Source organism: Syngnathus leptorhynchus, chromosome 7 (genome assembly GCF_054491065.1).
Source record: "Syngnathus leptorhynchus isolate UIUO chromosome 7, UIUO_Slep, whole genome shotgun sequence".
Lineage (NCBI taxonomy): Eukaryota > Metazoa > Chordata > Actinopteri > Syngnathiformes > Syngnathidae > Syngnathus > Syngnathus leptorhynchus.
This window is the reverse complement of record NC_141201.1, coordinates 7,493,211-7,509,519: the sequence shown is the minus strand read 5'-3', so window position 1 is coordinate 7,509,519 and position 16,309 is coordinate 7,493,211. Positions and strand designations below refer to the sequence as shown.

The 16,309-nt window shown below is 41.1% G+C and overlaps 2 protein-coding genes across 3 annotated transcripts; one reads left to right on the top strand and one right to left on the bottom strand.

Annotated features, from left to right (window-relative positions):
* Positions 1-3,801: 3,801 nt before the first annotated feature.
* On the bottom strand, positions 3,802-4,584 carry rnf228 (ring finger protein 228). The gene has a single exon (XM_085915748.1). The coding sequence runs from the start codon at positions 4,576-4,578 to the stop codon at positions 3,802-3,804; it is 777 nt and encodes a 258-aa protein (XP_085771874.1). The 5' UTR covers positions 4,579-4,584.
* Positions 4,585-7,017: 2,433 nt separating this feature from the next.
* On the top strand, positions 7,018-15,907 carry sgpp2 (sphingosine-1-phosphate phosphatase 2). Of its 2 annotated transcripts, XM_085915707.1 has the most exons (5): positions 7,018-7,267; positions 7,952-8,113; positions 12,556-12,735; positions 14,136-14,225; positions 14,867-15,907. In XM_085915707.1, exons 1-5 carry the CDS (start codon positions 7,043-7,045, stop codon positions 15,407-15,409), a joined length of 1,200 nt encoding a protein of 399 aa, XP_085771833.1. In that variant the 5' UTR covers positions 7,018-7,042; the 3' UTR covers positions 15,410-15,907. The 2 variants fall into 2 exon arrangements, with proteins under 2 accessions (XP_085771833.1, XP_085771834.1); XM_085915708.1 differs by lacking the exon at positions 7,952-8,113.
* Positions 15,908-16,309: the final 402 nt, after the last annotated feature.

The following is a 16,309-nucleotide window of genomic DNA, read 5'->3' as shown; positions in this document are numbered from 1 at the left end:
AGTATGCGTCATGAGCCATTTAACGCCTGCTACCTTACACTGACTCTAATTTGTTTCCACCCCATGCCCTTGTATTTGACACAAATGGTGTTAAAGTGTGCGCAACTCAAGGAATTTATTGTGGTTTTCAGTCTCAGCTCCAACCAGCCGAGAAGAATCTGAAAGGGGGACGTGCGCCACAGCAGGATACGACGCCAGGGAGGCTGTAAAGACGGCATCCCATAATGTCAAATAATCACGACAGTCGCATCCTCAAAAGAGACAAACACGTGGTCATCCCTTTTGCTTGTCTTAAATTAAGTGGGAATGATACTGAAGAATAAAATCTTGTATCACTTCAAGCAAGAAAGTCACACTCATCCTTTCATTTGTGTTTTTCTTTTCATTTATCCAGGCTGTCCTTGACGAATAAATCTGATTGATATTAACTGAATACATTTTTATATGTGATTCGAGAAACGTCCAGCTGTGTCTGCTGGGAATATTAACAAATTCAGTAGAATAAAATGCACACGTCATGCCTATTCGGAAAAAAATACGTCACTCAACTTTAATTTTGGGGTTTTAAAAATGTCCCAAACAGCTTCATGCCTCCACTCGGTATGCACCAATAAATATCCTCATTCAGTTGAATTTACACAACGATAGGGTTCCCACTGACTTATTGCAGCTTCAATTGTCATGTGCTTCTTCCATTGCTTTCCCCTTTAAAATCCACTTCAAATGTTGTCTTTGCTATCAAAAAGGCCCACAGCCAAGGGGTGCACGCAAAGTTTAAAATAAGCAGCGCCAACGGGGGTCTTTCACCTGCTGTGGGCCGTCCCATACCTTCAGGCAGAAGATAAGGAATCCTGCAAATTCTAGTAACATGGCTTCAAAGAGAGAGGAAATTTGAGTTTTCGCTTGACTGCTTTTTCATGTGTGATCGACGAGATAATGTCCTAAAAATGCGTATTTGGATTGCCAATATATACTTAAGTGGTTTGTACATTGAGGTTCAACCATAAAACGCACGCAACATTGACGGCACTGTTCGATTATTTCTTTTACTAACCAAAAGAAGGCGCGAGACCTCTGAAAAACATGACGATTTGGGGTAGTCGGTGGTCTTGTTGAAATTGGATATTAAGAGTGAAGAAAACAGAGGGGGCAAATGGGAACCATGCGGCACGATGCATAACTTCGGACCGCTCTTTTTAAAGCGACATCGAATCTCCGTGTCCAATCCATTAGCGGAGGGGGGGGGGGGGTATTCAAAGTCAGAATTCTGGCTTGATGAGAAATGAGTGGGTTACATCACATGCTCTGCATGGAGGCCAATTATAAGCAGATTATTGTCTAATTAATATCAGTTATGGTCAAACAATGGCAACTTGTATGCTTGCATTTCAAATTAATTTTTTATTTTTTTCCCTAAATGTTAACGATCTACTCAGACTAATATGACAATTAGGATTTACCAAAACACTTTCTATAATCGTCTTAATATTTTCGATCATATTTCATGGAAAAGTATAAAGAAAATAACAACACGTATGTTTGCAGATAGAACTACATTATAAGTGGTGATTCTAATATTGTGGCCACTATGCAATAAAATGAAACGCCCATCAGTATCTCTATGCACGACTACAAACTACAGTAGCTGTATTGAGCATGCAGTATTTAGCAAAACTAAAACAAATTCACCATAACACATGAGCTTTCACTAAATCATGCAAATGTAGGCTATAATTTATTGCGAGGTTTGGATATAATTTCAATGGAATCCAAGTTGTTGATTGACAGGCATAGTCACAAACGGGGGGGTGTTTTTCCTCCCCCTCTCTCTTCCCTTTTTTAACATGCCTGGCATTTGGTCATGGCTAATTTTCAAAGACACCCTTATCCATTTCACAGAAATCAGTTGAGTGTATCGAATTGATAGATACAGCTTGGCCCACTGTGCTTCTGGACATGAGACTTGTTTACTTGCTTTTGCTTGGAGTAGCATCAAACTGGGGAAAGTCCCGTTTTTTGTGTGCTGGTTTGAATGTACGAGGCGTGCATGTTTTGCAACTATTCGGCATGAGCTGATAATCATTAACTTAACATTAGATTCGACTAAAATTACACATACATACAGTATACTGAGACGTAGTATTCATTATTCGTGCAGTATAGAATTGTCCGCTAGAGGGCGTGTTTGATACATATGAGGAATTTTAATCTGTCAAGTGAATCTTGGTCAGGTTTTTTTTTTAAAATCTTGGTCAGTTATCAGAGCAAACCTCTTGACATTGTAGCTGTAAAAATACATATACAAACAAATTGGAAAACAAATTAAATTAATACACAGCAAACAATGTCATCTATATTTCTGTTTGCTTTATTATTGAAATGCATCTGCAAAACAGAACATAAAGAGCATTTCTCTGTGCAAATACATTTGGTACTTTAACAACAACTACATAGTCTCAGAAAAAGCCAACAATAGCTTCTAGGTCCTCGGAAATAAATACAATATGCTAACATTTGAAAATGTACCCCATTACTTATTGAAAAAAAAGGGGAAAGTGCTTCATTGGTATAGAGTTGGGAGAAGGTTAAGCAGGACAATTGAAATCAATGTTGGACTGGGATGTGGAGCTTGCGGGGCTTGAAAATTCACAGTTTGATTCTTATCTGTGTCTCATGGAAAGTTCAGATGGTTAGGATTTTGCCCGGCGGGGGAAACAACTGCAACATTAAAACACTTTTGTGTCCATATGATTACACTCCATATTTGCTCTCTGTGTTCCACCTATTAAATTCGAGGAAGTACCCTGTACTTCCTGTATACTGTGCCTCATACTTAAATATTGAAAATATTGAGTGCCATATTACATAGCTGATTGTGTTTGCAACTATTTAAAGTACAGATGTCTGTAAAATTTTCAACAGACCTTTCCAGGATATGTAAGTACATTGCTAGTGTTTTGACTAGAAGAATGAACGACAGGAAAATCTCAAAACCCAAAAATAAAGAGGTTGTGAAGTAACACCATGTTGCAAAGTTTTTCAAACTAAATGCTGCAATATATAGGCCTACTTTTTTAATGGATGCTTTGTTGCAGTGGGACTGCACATCACATAGATGATTGCAGTCATGGTTGCTTCACTGAGCAACAAGCTGAGGCACAAAAGTCAGAGACACACGTCCCCATCATTAAAAAAGCGGAATCACAAAGCATGGGATTGACTTCAGTAGCCTATCGTGCACATAGACAAACACAGAGTGGAAAAAAATATATCGCTGAGTGCATCCTTTTAATCTTTACCAAAAATAGGAAACCCTGCAGGTACAGCTTTCATTGAGAAAAAAGGGAAACAGTGTCATCCTGCAGCAACAGTTACTCAAGCTGGAGGAGGTGAAAAGTGTGCATAAAGAGCTCATAACAGCCAACCAATAAAGCTCACTTGTTTGCAATGGGCAATTATCATACAGTAGGTGGTGTCAAAATGGATATTATGTAACAAGTTGGAGATGTTGGGGCTGGAAAGAAGCACCACACATTCAGTCGCCGAATCAGACACATCCGCTGAAGCCATCAGTCCAAATTCATGATCAAGTCATTCCAAGTTGAGGAAAAGATGATTGAGGGTCAAGATGGCCACTTGCTCCTATACGCAAAGGCCCTTTAGGGAGTTCCTATCCTACTCAAAGGCCATTTGGGACCATTTTAAACCCTAGAAAAGGTAAAGGGGCAAAGGGGAACATCAGTCTGTACATCACAACACAGCCAGGCAAGGTCGCCGCGTGGACAGTCCAAAGCAGCCAGGTCAGGCGTTTCTTCGAAAGTTACCGGTGCTAGATGGGCGACCAGTCTCATGGTCCGGTCTGTATTTGAGCCAGCACATGAGCCACGTGACCACCACGGAGAACATGGCTAGAATGCTGGCCACCGATAAGCAAATGGGTCCCGCCGGGAGGGGAGGGATGCCGTGACTGTTCACAAAGATCAGGCCCAAGAACAGCAGCACCAGCATGGACAGGAAGGAGAAGATCACACATACGCAGCCGGTGGTTAAAGCCACTCGCTTGCAGCTCTGACAGCTGTCATAGCGAACCGAGTCTTGGGAAATGGTCGTGGCCGTGGACACGGTGGTGGACGGGGTCGCTTGGCTTTGGCTGCTGCCGGATGCCCCCGACGCCTCCTCCCGGCGGAGGGCGACGAGAGCCGGGTGCAGCGGGGGAGGGTACGGCGGCAAAGCGTCCTGGGGCAAAGGATCGGAGTCGATATAGAGAGGGAAATCCTCCGTCACCTTGGTGTTGTTGGGCAGGTTCTGTATCCGATAATCTGGCACCGGCGTCCGATGGCGACACACGGGGCAGCTGATGCGCCATGGCCGCTCCTCCCGGAGATGGAGAGTGTTGAGGCACTCCTCGCAGAACGTGTGCAGGCACTCCAAGATCTTAGGCGCCCGGCGATCAAGGTCGAAATAATTATAGCAAATTTTGCATTCGTACTCCTCGTAGGGAAACGCAGAGGGGGGCGGCAGGGGGGGATCCGCTCCGTTTGATGCTAAATCTACCTCTGCCATGTCATCTTTCGCCATTCACATTCTCTGTTGAACACAAAGGGAACTGGCGGACAGATGCTGACGTCTATCCTCTTCTCCCCCTCCCCTCCTCATCTCCTCCTCTCCTCTCTGCTCATGGAAACGCCATCATTACCGCAAACTGTACCGTGGCTGCTTTATCATCCTTAACGCAGAGCGTGCAGGGCGTCGACCGATCGGACCTGAAAGCTCGGGCTGCACCTCAATGTCCCATTTTTTGTCCTCACTCCGTGTGAGAACTAATGAGAATGCTGCACTGAGATATATCTTCTCATCATGATGGGGCAAGCGGTGTAAAATGAGGTCGCGAGTCACATTCAACGTTTGTTCCGCGTCGATTTGGGGTTCCTGTACAAAGGACCCCTTCAACTCCACTTCAACACAAAATGCTCTGCAGGAAGGATAAAATGCAGTGGTGGGGATTAATTTGTAGATCCGAGTCAAAAACAATCAGATTGTAACAGCGGAAAATAATTCATCTCTGAAAATATATTCTTAATTAAAATGTGTTTGCGCCTTTCTCGGTTGCCATCTGGCCACTACTATAGACTAGATCATAATCTGGAAGTATACACACTGTGCAATCCACTCACTGTAGGCCTCTTGCAAAACAATTTAATCCTCATATGTATCATGTTTTGCTTTCCACAATACAGTTCCTATTTATGTTAATACAAATGGTTTCACATGAGCAAATTTACATTTGACATAAATGTTAAGAGTGGTGACAATTTATTAGTCAACCACAGAATAGGCTTGACTGCTTACTAGTTCCCCTATAAATCCGCTTTTGCTTTCAAATGAAAGACATTTATGACAAATTATTTTGTGTAAATCCTTTAGCGGCTGTCATAATGGACAGATTAGTTTGTACAATCCTGGTGTAACTGAGTGAACATTAGCATGTTAAGCAATTTATCATCCAGGCAAAATGAGAAGATCTGTATATCTGCATTATTAAATTTATGTTCACATCCGGGCCCTGGGAACAGCCTGTGTAGATCTGACTCACTTTCTCTTTTATTCCTTTCTCCTTTATTGTAATCATCCCAGCCACTCCATCAACAAACACTGCACTTGTTTGGTTGCGAAATTACAATTTCAGCATCCTGCCGCCCTCATACTGACCAACGGAAGCTTCCATTTTTTTTTTTTGTCTCTCTCGCCTCCTAACAGATTCACACAAACTGGGAATGATTGAATAAAACTCAGCCTTGACCTTCTGTATGATAAAGCCTGTTTTTCTTTCTCTGGGGATTGTGACTTCAACTTCACACATATTGAGACCACCAACAGCCCACTGGTGGAACAGCAGGCGGTCAATAATCAACTGTGATAGTTTGCTCTAAGCTAATCATTAGCTTAATATTTTGTAAGAAATATATTTTTTTATTACTGCAAATAGAGGTATACCCGGCCTCTTGACCAAAGACAACTGGGATAGGCTCCAGAATCATTTTATTGCTGTCTTTTTTCAAACTCAATCTTTATGGACAGCACTTTGTTTCAGCTGTATTTTTTTTTAGTGCTTTATAAGTAAATTGATTTGAGGTTCACTGCATTTGCTTGACTGTCTCAAGGGTGTATTAATGGTGACATGCTCATATTTCTCAGCAAGACCCAACACGCTGTAGGCTAGATACTTTTATTTGGCATGTAAGTTTAAAGGGAACAGTCGACATTCAAACTACTCAGTTTTTTTTTACACAGTCTGTTTTTTATACACAGCCTTTAATGGTGAATTGTTTTTCATAGTTTGGAAAACGTTTTTATTCCCTCAGCAGTGTAAAAGGAAATGTTATTTTTCTGGATCAGTTGACAAGAATACTTTTTTTGTTTTTTGATCCTGGCAAAGAGATTTTTGACTGATGCCCTTCTTTATAAAGTCCAGTCCATTACACACCAATTTTGACCACAATCCGCCCGTTCTGAATCAAGTCAGCAAAAGACCCGATTGTTGGACGTCTCAAAAAGATTATCCTGGCTGTGGTGTGGGGTAAGAGTTTTTTTTTTCCTCTCTGCTATTTACTTGGAAAACTTGGGAAAATGCCATCACTTAGCATTTAGAATGAGAAAAATCTTTTTGTGTGGAGTCCGAATGGCTTCCACTCCTGCGCAGAAAAGTATTCATGTACTTACGTACCAAGTTATGGTAACAGGGATTGCATATATTTATCAGTTAAGTTCCATTTGTACTTTGTACTCAACTACTGTATGATAAAGCCTCAAAACGAAATAAACTGCCCGAGCAGGAGGAGTGTCAATTTGTCATTCCCATGAAACACTCCCAGACGTTTGAAGAAAGGTCGGTCCAACATTTCCAACCACTCATGATTCCAGGTACTTCCCAAATCTGACAAGCACCGCCCAGCGCGCGCACCTGACTTTCAGCAGCCGCACCCGTGCGCGTTTCTGCACTTACTTCAGTCAGGTGTTGCCACCTTTTAACACATTTGAGCACATGATCTGTTCACCGGCCAAACTGGAGGCCCTGGTCTACCTTCAGGACTCGGAGCTTGTGGCCGCTTTCCAGAGACGATGTGGACTTTACCTTGCCCGAGCGACGCGTCACAGTGGAAGGATGACGCTCGCTGGAACGCATATTCACCAATCACTTAGTTTACGTAAAACGACATTGGATCGCCAGGACAGCAATTCCAACTATAAATACGAGAAAAACGTACAGGTATGTACGTCAATTAATGATCCTAAAGCCGAGCTGTTTGTTAATTAAACCAGAAGGGAAAAAAAAAACATTCAAATGCAGCTCGCATGCAATTATGTTGGGTTAGAAAAAAAAGGAAAAGAGTCCAATTTCTATTTATCACGAATTGTTCATCAAACACCGACTGGCTTTTCTTGTTAGTCTTGCTTTTTCTGTTTGCAGCCGGGTCCTCATCTGCACAGAGACAAGTGTTTGCATTTGCCTGGCTGTCTTGCCTTTTTGTCGGCATGTTGTGGATGTGTAGTATGTCAAAGTAATTAAATGGCCAACAAGTACTTCTTGGAAATTCATTTGTTGAATTTGACATGACCAATTAGCAGTGGTGGCGAATGTCAATCAACTAAATACAAATACAGTACAGTACTTAGGTAATGTACTTTAGTACATTTGTTCGGTATCTGTACTTAAATATTTCTATTTTTCGATGTCTTTTTAACTTTACTTACATTTAAAAACATCTATTTCTTTCTTATTGCTTCGTCAAAATAGGTGCATTATCCAACGTTAAAAAAAGATGGGTTTTTCTTAAATAATGTGAGAGTCTGACTGAGATTTGGAGTCTTATAAGGGGTAAAAAGATGAGCTACAGCCTTTAAGCGATTGGTTGACCCATTGTCACATTCCTTGCTGTTTATTGTATCACAGAACTGCAGCACACCTGCATATGAAGTGAGGAACCGACTGCTGCACTTCCTTTTTTTGTTCTCGGCTGGCCTTGGTGACGAAGTCTTTTACATCACCTGCCTGCCATGTATACATTGGTGCCTGGACCCCTTCCTTTGTCGACGCCTTATTAACATGTGGACTGTGAGTCAAAATACAATATGTACATGATTACCTCACTCAGTTATATGTGTCAATCATTACAGCCTTCAGTATACTGCAGTTCTACACCACGACAAACAGTCATACAAATTTTGTCAAATTATTACCTTTCTCACAGTTTTATCCAAATAGATTTTTTAAAATGTTCCTAGATGCATTATATTTGGTACGGTTCAATACAATATTAGATTGTACATATGGTCTAACATTGTGGTTGGACGGTGCGTCAGCAAAGTAACAGGACCAGCGTCTTAAAATATTCTCCTAGAAGTGGACTCTTCAAGGATGCTCTGTAGCTCTTGAATATACTATATCTGGATATACGTATCTGTGGTGTGACACCAGCCCTAAAACCTTTCTGACACACTTTGTATGCACGTCTACATATCAGTCTGAGCACCACAGAATGCCTTCAGTCGAATTTCCCAAAGTTTCACAAAGCATCCTCTCTTCTCTTTGCACTCCCGTCTCCCTCTTTTCACCCGTCAACCTCCTTTCATCCTTCTTCCCCCTCCAGTGACCTGTCTATGACACCATACATGTCCATATATCCCCAGGCCAGGGTCCACTGGGGCCAGACTGATCAGGCCCCTGACTGAGAGGTCACATATGAGGACATCTGAAGGAAAAGGCCTTTACCTTGTTTTCAGATGTTTTCCTGATGAGAACATGTCACAACACTAGTGAGCCTCCAATGGTATTAATGCTTGAAAAAGAGCTTTTGACATTTTGGAGAGTGAAACTAGAGTGTGTGACAGGCAGTGTGTTTTTCTGCCCTTTGCGTTCCTGCCTCGAGCCCTGAGCGGGTGCCCTGAGCCTGAACCCCTTGTTTTGCCCCCGAAGGGTAGGACCTAGCATTCTTTTTGCCATCCTGGCTACACTAGGCCCCTGCATGAACTCTTCTCCTACACACACACACACACACACACACACACACACACACACACACACACACACACACACACACACACACACACACACACACACACACACACACACACACACACACACACACGCATGTATCCTCTCTTAATCTCATCGGCTAAACACACTAATTCTCCTCCCTCTAGTTAGCCATTACCAGCTTTCCCTTGTGTTCTCCTCCCCCTGGAGTATAGCAGCAGAGTGTTTTATAGGCATCATCACTGGCCTGTGCTTTCTCTCATTTGGGGTAGACCATTTGGACTGTCATTCCCGGGGGCGCATCACCATGCACTTCTAACAACGACCCACCATTGTGCTTATAGACTAATGCAATGTTCATGGGGGTCTTTGTGTTATGCTGTTCCTGTGTCTCTTCCACCCCCCCGCATTAAAAACAACTCAGGCTAACAAGTGAAATGCATTTATGCATTTTATGGCGATACAATGTGTGCACAAACAAACGCTGAATGATGCATAATAGTTTGTCGGGTAACTGTGGTTAAAGAAATCTATCGAAATCACACAATGACTGCACTGCTTAATTGTAGTAAATGATACGAAACACAATAGACAACGAGAGATATTTCAACACAAATGGCTATATATCTCATTATCAGACAGGTACTATAACAATACTTACAAGCATATATTGTTATCCTCCATGAAGAATAACTAATACCAGTGTGGCTGACTGAGGCGTTCTGACCTTTTCCATGCATGTCTGTATTATACTGGTCCCAGGTGGCTAAGGCAAACACACCAGAAGGAGCAGCACAATGTGCATTGAACTGAAGCAAAAAATGTACGCTAAAAATGTTTAATTGTATTTGTTTTAATTATGTCACCCTATGTGTATGTTTAAATGACAGTGCATTTCATTGTGCTATTTTTCCTATTAATTATTAATACAACCCTCTTAATTTTAAGAGTCAGTCCAAGCAAGATAAGATCAGGTTGAAGTTCATTTATTTATTTAATCAGGTTCAATCCGACGACATCAGGTCACCAAGGGTTCCAAGTGTTCTGTGCCTTGAGACTCTTACATTTGCCATCAATTGGAAAAAAAAACTCGAAAAAAAACCCCAGACATAAGTAAGAAAAGAAGAACTGAAAAAGAAATCTTGCTTATTATATTGGTATCAGAGTTCATAGCAGGTCTTAGTGAGCTAGAGTTTACTATTAAATCAGTACCTAACATATCTCAAGTATATCATGTACTGTTTCTGGAGCGAGACACTGTGTGAGAGTTTTCTTGACTCCAAGGGAACACACAGTCTTCTTCCCTCGCTTGCTTCCTGATGTTGACAGATCAAAGTCCAACTCTACACTGACCTCAATCAGAAATCACACACATGGACACACTTCCCTGTGTCTTGAACTGTCTTCACTTCTACAAAGGCACCAGTGAGACCGGCTTGGTGGCATTACGCAGCTGAACGTGATGTGGGTCGGCCGGTCGCTGGTGGGTGGAAAGGGGCAGAGTGGGGGTATCATATCATGCATGCACTTGGGCTGCATTGTTTGAATGCGGGGGGGGGGGGGGCTGTAGAGGATGACTGTGCACACAGTATGTGTTGTTGTGTGAATACAGCCACGGTGAATAGATGAGGTCAGGCATGCTTAATGGGCTCAACATTGCCTGGCCTCTGTTTACTGGCCATTTCATGGGACCATTTGTGTGTTGGTGAGTAGGTGTCGTGTTGTTATAAATATTGACGTGGAATAGAATAACTACTTTTTGGTGTGACAACAAAATGGGGCAATGGAAGACGTTTTGCACAATCATATTTAGCAAAACAAATTTTTCCATCAATGAGCGACTGAAAAATCCTGTCAGTTGGAGAATCGCTGAGAACCGTAAAAAAATATTTTGGACATTTTTTCTTCATGAAGTTGCCTGCCTAATCAGAGATAGCGCTGGAGACTTAACCAAATATACAATTAGTATTGAGCTACGACTCTATCTGTCAGCTCTAGTGGTGATTGATGGTATGGTTGATTGAAATAACTGGAAATCCTAAATTGCAAATGAGCATTTATGAAGGTTTTATATAGTGTTATTCATTTTTATCAGCATTGAGCTTTATCTTTAGATATATTTGAATGTCTTCATGATAAAAAACGCAACATTAATATCTCACAGCACATAAATAGTTCCAATAATAAAGCATCCTAGTTAATGAGTGATTTGAAGGGCATTAATTATCATACTTGTCTGGGATCTATAGTTGTGATGTAGACAGCAGAAACAATCCAGAAATTGTCCCCAGAAAAAGTCAAGCCCCGTGTTTATTTAACTTCCTACTATCACAATAATTTGAAATGAAAGTCATTGATGCTTATTTTTGCAGCTTCTTTTAGATGATATCAGCCTATATTTTTCTCTCTTTAATAATCCTGCAAAATCAGTAGACCTTTTATTTTTCCATAGCAACAAGCATTTTCTGATGACATTTTTAGCATAGCTGGTAATAACAACCTTTCTACTTTCCTCCTTTAAGCACTCACATAAATACTATGTGCCCTCACTGTGCACATTGCATCACTGTCCCTCAGTGTCAGCCATTCATTAAATATAAAAAGGCAGAGCTTTAAATAAAACCGAGTTGAGTAGGCTGCTCCTCTAAGGGCACCTGAGGAAAAAGAAGAGAGGAGATGGCACATTTGGAAGGCCAAATGTACTTACACCACCCTGTGCACACAAATACCTTGCACTAAGACTACCTGTCTTTGTGTCAGCATCGAATATGGCTGAACTCTGAACCCAAACTCGTCTTTTTTGGTAGTATTTGACTGCAGTGCTTATGGTTTATCCCATCTCTTCTTATGTTGACATTGTAATCACTTATTCATGAGTGCGTGCTTAGTTTTAGAACGTGGCCTGAATGGGATTTTTAGTTTTATTGTTCACAGTTAAGTCATCTTTAATTTGACACTGTTATTTAAGAGTGGGGAAATTTGTCTGCATAATTTTAGGAATCCATGAAAATTGCAGGAAATGGAATATACTAAACAGCAGCGATTATTAATTGGCCCGCCGAACCATCCAATCTGGGCCGCGATTCACAATTATGACGAGCAAAGCAAAAATATCTGTTTCTTTGGTATAAGGATCATCAGAGACTCCAACTAGGTAGACCAATGCAATTGCCATGATTTCAACAGATAAAAATAGTACTTCCCTGTATGTGGTTGAATTTTGCAATGAAAAAAAACACTTGCATAAGATGATGACATCCAATACAAGAGCTGTATCAAAATTTGGAGTTTAGATTGACTAACTCGTAATATTATTGTTTTATTAACTAACTGACGCATCCAAACAGATCTCTTAACAAAATACAGTTCAACAATAGTGAAAATTACAATGAATATCTGACACTCAAAATGAAAAAAGCAGCATAAGTTAAGTTTTTCCATGCTATTACTGCTCACAACAGAGATTCATCCATGAATTTAATACCACTCGGACTAAGAAGTATGTATTTCCTCACTTGCAGCTGGTGATGTACATCGGCCAGGTAATGAAGGACGTGCTCAAGTTGCCCCGTCCAACTTCCCCTCCTGTGGTCAAGCTGGAGATGCGTGTTGATGCAGAGTATGGGCTGCCTTCGACCCATGCCATGGCTGCCACAGCAATCTCATTTACATTGTTACTGAGTGCCCCTTCCAGAATCCAGGTGAGAATCAATAATACCAAGAGAGAAACAGAAAGAAAAAACTAAATACAAGATGTTTACTTCTAGGCTTTTTCTCTTGAAGATGAACAGAAAAACAGCTGCACGTTGGTTTACGAATACAGTCTATCAAAATATAGCTTTTAAACCAAGAGGAAATCTGGGCAATAGTTGCTTGGCAACAGGTGATCATCATCTCCCCATGTTAAGATACTGAAAAGCAGTGATGATAAATTAAACGTGGAAAACACGCACATGTTTATACATATGGCTGTGGGGGAGGATGGTATGGGACCAGTGGATGGAAGCATCCTCGATGTTAGCCAAATGGGAAGATGGGAAGCAACCTCACTGTCTATCAAACTGTCTGAACTAAGGGGCTTGACAAAAGGCTGGGAGGGGCGGGGCCTACAGCAATTGCCATCAGTCTCCATCAACTGCACTTGTCAAGCTACTGTTTAGACTCCTGATAGACTCAAGGCAGTCAATGACTGTCAGTCCACATCCCAACTTCCCGCCTCCTCCTCTTCACGACTTCTTTGCCTCTTTATCGCTCTAAATCCACCAACGTGTCAATAAAACACTCTGAGGCTCAATCATGGACTTCCTTAATGACGGCCGATCTTTCAATAGGAACTATTTTAATGATGATGGAGTCATAGACTCTTGATCCACGAAGATAATTTGTGGATCGGAATATGATGATCGCAATTTTGTGAAGAGCTTTTTCAAGGTGTAAGAAATCCTCTCGAAAAGCTCAACGCATTTACGTGCACAGCACTTTGAATTGACCTTCAATACTAGAAATCGCCCTGAAATGAAGGGCATGCATTGCTACAGATGAGGAGCAGAAGGTCCTGAAGTCCTCAGGGCAACTTCCCGGAACAGGTCAGAGGTCACCTCAGTCAATCACAGGGTGACCCCCTCCTGTTCCTGGCATCCTTTGTGGCTATTGAAGAAAGTAAAAAAAAAAAAAAAACCTCTCTTCATGAACTTCCAGTGAATAGGCTTCCAACTGCTTCCAGACAGGAAAAGACACAGAGTCGGGGGTAAATGAATGCATGAGGCTTCTCTCGTCACTGTTATTGAAATGGAGGCCAAACAAAAACTGCGGCTAAAGGTAGAATAGGCTGGGAAGAGATGGATGATGGAGAGACGAAGGAGTAAAGACGCACACACTTAATGATGGCCACTACATCATGCAGCTAAATGGACCTGTGGCAGAGCTTTGCACGTCAGTTTGAGCAGGGAGATTTGATCACAAACTTAGAAGGAAGGGAGGAGGGGGGGGGGGGGGCAATAGAGCATGACTTCACAAGACACCTTGTTACACCACATTCTGTCTGTATTTTTTTTTTAAAAGTTACCGTTTCACATGTTTTGCATTTCTTTTTTCGTGCCAGTTCCAGTTCGAGGCGGGTCTACTGATCGCTGTGACACTCTCGACGATGGTGTGCTTGAGCCGTCTCTACACTGGCATGCACTCAGTTTTGGTGAGCTTGCCATCCTCACATTTGCATGCACGTTGCATTAAAGATTTAAACTCACAGCAAAATATATTATTTATTTGCATCTAGTTCAACTTTCTGGCAAGGTTTTAAAGATACCATCATCTACCGTTCTCTAAATATCTCCTCAAATTTCGGATATTTACAATCATCGGAAATGATAAAGAGGATGTGAGAAGTGTGTTGCCAAAGGATGAATTGACAAAAATTCCCAGGTACTAAAAAAATCTTGAAACAATATTTGGTTTAGGGTAAAAAATACAAAAATCAACAAATAACTTATATTACTATCCCAAAATGTGACACCAGTATTAGTAATTTTTTACTGCAAAAAATAACTGGATCAGATTATCGGTTATCAACCTCCTTGAGGCTGTGATCATTTCTCCATCATATTTTGGGAAATCACACAAAGCTGATGCGTTTACATTTTTCAAACTGTGAATAATTGTCCCTACGTTATCTAAGTCTTGGGACTAACCTGAAACCTTGGTTATCGCATTACATGACAAAATATACATAGCTATGAAAATAAACTTGCTTAAATTGTGATTGTTTCAAAGTACAATTAAATAATGCAGCCTGTTAAATTGCAACATCTTTACAATAAACCATTTCTCCTTTAGGATGTCATCTGTGGTGTTTTGATCTCGGCCCTCTTATTATTTCTCACCCACCCTTACTGGGAAGCCTTCGACCAGTTCCAGCTAAGCAGCATGGTGTCGCCAATGGTGGCATTGTTGCTGCCCCTTTTCCTCAGCTACACATACCCAGAGCTGGACCATTACAGCACCACGCGGGGGGACACCACCACCATCCTTGGAGTCTGGGCAGGCTGCAGTGTTGGATATTGGCTCAACAAACAGTTGGGGGAGACATTTGAGCCCCAAGGAGTGCTGCCCATGCCCTTACCAACACTCACAAGATACACATTGGCATCTGGCACTGCCCGCTTCTTGGTTGGAGTCGGAGCCTTAGTGGGTACTCGGCAAGTTGTGAAAGCAGTCAGCCTGCATTTGTTGTACTGGTGGTACAAGGTACCAAAATATGACCAGAGTGCCAAGATGAGAAAAGAGATTGAAGTACCAAGCAAGTTTGCCACATATACAGCTGTTGGACTTGTTCATTCTATCATGGTCAGTAGAGTCTTTATTCTACTAGGGCTATGATTGATAGAACATCGAAGATAAAAAATAAAAAAAATTTTTTAACTTGTTTAATTTTACTAAAATTGTAAAACTTGTTTATAATCTACATTTGCAGTGACAAATGTATAAGTGTAATAAATACTTTTATATTTTCCGTGATGGGCTCTTGAGAATGTTATTTGTTATTTTTTTTATTTACTTATTGAGCAAATGAAGATCATTTCATAAAAGTATTAGTAGAAATCTTTATTTTGGCCCATGGCAATTAAGTTTCCGAACAAAGTTGCATTTATCTTAAACAGGACAATTTGCACCATCTCATACTTGTGGATCAGGTCGCATTGTTTTGCAAATTCTTGTTTTGGATAAAAAAAGAAAACAAATTCTTGATTTCTTTTAATGTGATTTAAAGCTTCAAAATGACTTCAGTTTTGTGTCATGTCTGTAATGTTCTTTTTGTAATACAAATTTAGACATCTGAATAAAGCCTTCCAATGGTTGTCAATTATATTCGAAATTTCGTTATTTGTGGCCTGGGCCAGCCTGGTCAACCCCCAAATATCAGGTCAACTGTAATTGCCTTTTTTGTTGTTGTTGTAGGTAAAGCGGTTGAGAAAATGGATGGATTTTCAGCATTGCTATTTAACTGCACTGTGGCAGGACATTGAGCATGTGTTTCTATTGGAAGTTGACATATTTAAGTGTTGAGCAATTGAGTTGTCTTCTCATGAGTTCTTAATTACCATGTGGACACACCAGTGATGTTCTCATTGCAATGATTTGAACACCGGGTGTTATGTGGCTCCAGTAGAGAACGAAAGCCAAGATTGCTGAACAGAACCAGTTTAACAGAAGCCAATATTCAGAGGGATGTTTACCTTAATCATCCTGCAAGTTTCAACAAGTTCTCAACTACAGTAT

Bases quoted from the DNA above. Each gene is read 5' to 3' on its own strand.
- sgpp2 (XM_085915707.1), top strand. From the start codon at position 7,043: ATGATCTGTTCACCGGCCAAACTGGAGGCCCTGGTCTACCTTCAGGAC. The intron at 12,736-14,135 runs GTGAGAATCAAT...TTTTCGTGCCAG, and splicing joins GTGCCCCTTCCAGAATCCAG to TTCCAGTTCGAGGCGGGTCT. The intron at 14,226-14,866 runs GTGAGCTTGCCA...TTTCTCCTTTAG, and splicing joins CTGGCATGCACTCAGTTTTG to GATGTCATCTGTGGTGTTTT.
- rnf228 (XM_085915748.1), bottom strand. From the start codon at position 4,578: ATGGCGAAAGATGACATGGCAGAGGTAGATTTAGCATCAAACGGAGCG.